Here is a 3,233-nt window from a genome sequence, read left to right on the forward strand (position 1 = left end):
GTATGTATGTATGTATGTATGTATGTATGTATGTATGTATGTATGTATGTATGTATGTATGTATGTATGTATGTTTTTTGTGTCATTGAGCGTAATTAGACTTAGTTTGGGGAAATTATTACTATTATTGTTATTCACTGGACATGTTTTTGTCAGGGTGGGGTTAAGGTGCTCATCACTGGTCCCTGGCAGGAGGCCAGCTCAAACTACAGCTGCTTGTTTGACCAGATCTCAGTCCCAGCATCTCTCATCCAACCCGGGGTGCTGCGCTGCTACTGTCCAGGTACGATGGAGGAAAGCTTTAATACTTCCCACTGGAAGTTTCACTAACACAGAAACTTACAACCATTACAGTAACTGTTAGTGCTTTTTCAAGCTTTGTGGATTTATCTCTGCTTTTGTGTCACTTATAATGGTAAAAACGTAAAATTACACTTTTATTTATTTATTTATTTATCTGTGAAAGGTCATTCTGTTATATTTTATGAACAGAATTAAAAGTGACCTCTTGTGTTTGTCGAGTTTTGTAGTTCTAACATGCAAAGCAGCTCATTATTTGACATAGGTTTATAAATTAGCTTGAGTCTTCTTTGCTGTTTTTGTTTTTCTAAACTAAGCATTAAAATGCACAGAAGACTGAGCCTACCCTTTAGCATTGCAGATAAGCAGTAATCTGTCTCTGTCATAGTGACATTTTCCTATATGATATCTCATTATCTCCTCACTGTCCAGCTCACGATACAGGTCTGGTGACGCTGCAGGTGGCCATCAGTAACCAGATTATATCCAGTTCTGTGGTGTTTGAGTATAAGGCCCGCGCTCTTCCATCACTGCCGTCCTCTCAGCACGACTGGCTCTCCCTCGATGGTAGGTCTCCTCCCTGGGCTGTGTGTGCTTTGGTTCTCCTGCAATAATACTTTTGTTCTTTTTCATTTTATGCATTTACTATTCAATATAGACCTTGCAGTGTGCTCATTTCCCACTTCTAATTATTTTATGCAGCTCTTCTAGTCTTTTTAATGTAAAAACACTCTTTTTTAGAATAGAATAGAATAGAATAGAATAGAATAGAATAGAATAGAATAGAATAGAATAGAATAGAATAGAATAGATANGAATAGAACAGAATAGAACAGAATAGAATAGAATAGAATAGAATAGAATAGAATAGAATAGAATAGAATAGAATAGAATAGAATAGAATAGAATAGATATTTTCTTGATCCCCTGATGGAAATTAGTTTGTCTCAGCACCAGACAAGATCAAAGTCACGAACAATAAAACATTATAGACAGAGTACGTGTGTAAATGAGATGGAGGCAAGGGGAGGAAGATGCAGTACTTAAAGTGTTTAAGGTCGACTGTCCAGAAAAACAGGGAGTGTAGCAAAGAGCTGAAGAAGGAATTCTTGTGAGACTTCTCGAGATCAAACGTGAGTTCAGAGTAAATAAACACGGCAGACGAAGAGGAAGCGATGGTGGTAGTTTGTGGACTCATTTTAAAAGATAAAAAACAAAATAAAAAGACGTCTCCAACRTCCACCAGACTTTCTGGTGAGCCATGGCAGTTGTTTTGTCTGTATTTTGGATTCCCCTCCATGTTTCCATCACCTCACTTTCTGATTGGCTACACATCACATTCAACAGGCTGTGGGCTCGTTTGTCCTCTGGGAACACCACACACACACACTGGGACATCGAGCCTAGCCAATTTAACATGTTGAAAATCCCAGAAAATCCCAGATTTGAGGTCAAAGCRGTCCTGACGTCCAACTAGATCATGATTAACTCTCCACACACAGGAGGATCTCCTAAGATTATTTTTAGAGCCATCACTRTAGTAGAGGCGTCATTAAGATTGTCAAAATCTGGCCAAAAATTAGCACACCGTATTTTCCAGACTATAAGTCGCTCTGGAGCCTAAGTCACACTAGTCAAACATGCATCATGAAGAGGAAAACAAACAGATATAAGTCACACCAGACAATACGTTGCACTGAAGTAAGGGTCACATTTATTTAAAAATGTATTTCACAAAGCCTAAAAACAGACACAGTAACAAGCCAGAAATTCGAACAAGCAAGTTACCGGTAGGCTAAGTTCACCAACCTGATTCCACATCACGCAATCAGTTTTCTTCATTTTCTGCAGTGYAGTAAGAGTATTGTTTGTTTTTTGCCAGTCCCTCACAGGTTTCTCATTCACTGCAAACTTTCTTTCTGTTGCTCAATTATTGTTTTGGTCTTCATWTTCTTTAACTGGTACAGGAACAACAAATACTGTAGTTGTCACAAGCCTAGAGAGCCCTCTCATGGCTGCAGATCGTAATGTTTACTCCTTGGTTCATGTCAGTCAGTATGAACTAACAACTCATGAGTGAAAAAATGTGTCATGAAGAGGAAAACAAACAGATAAGTCACACCTGACTATAAGTCTCAGGAGCAGTTAAATGTAACAACGAGGGGAGAAACAAAAGGGTGATACTGTTTCTGCACTCTGTTACACTCTTTTACCTGTTGGGGCACCAGACCAGATTTACTTATCGGTCAATTATTCACCTTTTTAGAAATCAGACTCATTTACACCAAAGTGTGAGATTGTAAGATTGCAGGGAACCCTTTTCATAAACAATGACTATTAAGTGAAGAAGGAATCAACTTTGTCATTTGGAAATTTATTACAAAAATTAAAACAAACTTCATAGAATAATGGATAAAATTTGTAAAAGAAAAAATAGTAACATAAAGGACAAAAGTAATAAAAGCTTAGAAAATAGTTTAAAGGTAGAAGTTAATGAAGTAGACTCAATGTTGTTTAGTCTAAGTTTAAAATAAAAGTTGATGTGAAAATAAGGGTTTATGTTTGACCCTTTTAAGAAAAAAACAAATATTTTCTCAAAGGAAATATTTCTCAATTGACAAATGACCCTGTTTAAGAGAGTCCATTTGGACAATCTTGTCAGACTGAGAGTTAGTCATTTTAAAACTTACCTAATATGAGTTATTTAATTATACTGCAGATCAGAAAAGATAACAAGTGCCTTAGCTAATTCAACAACCAGAATAGCCTATATGCCACGGACATCCGGTCCAGCACTCTGGGCCACTCCGACCACTTCCGGTTCACGGTCAACACAGTGTTAGCAAAAGATTTTTTTCACCCGACAACGACTCTTAATGATCTCCACAGTACAGAATTAGCATATTACATGTACCAACATTAACACAGGAGAC

General features: G+C 37.3%; 1 protein-coding gene across 9 annotated transcripts in view; it reads left to right on the plus strand.

Moving 5' to 3' along the window:
- Positions 1-3,233, plus strand: part of camta1a (calmodulin binding transcription activator 1a) — a 402,428-nt gene that overhangs the window by 356,396 nt on the left and 42,799 nt on the right. For all 9 annotated transcript variants that reach the window (XM_014010926.1, XM_014010925.1, XM_014010929.1 and 6 more), the window contains 2 exons: positions 157-283; positions 733-867. In XM_014010926.1, coding sequence (XP_013866380.1) covers positions 157-283; positions 733-867 — 262 coding nt within the window. The remainder of the gene's footprint in view (positions 1-156; positions 284-732; positions 868-3,233) is intronic.

Source organism: Austrofundulus limnaeus, unplaced genomic scaffold, assembly GCF_001266775.1.
Source record: "Austrofundulus limnaeus strain Quisiro unplaced genomic scaffold, Austrofundulus_limnaeus-1.0 Scaffold75, whole genome shotgun sequence".
Lineage (NCBI taxonomy): Eukaryota > Metazoa > Chordata > Actinopteri > Cyprinodontiformes > Rivulidae > Austrofundulus > Austrofundulus limnaeus.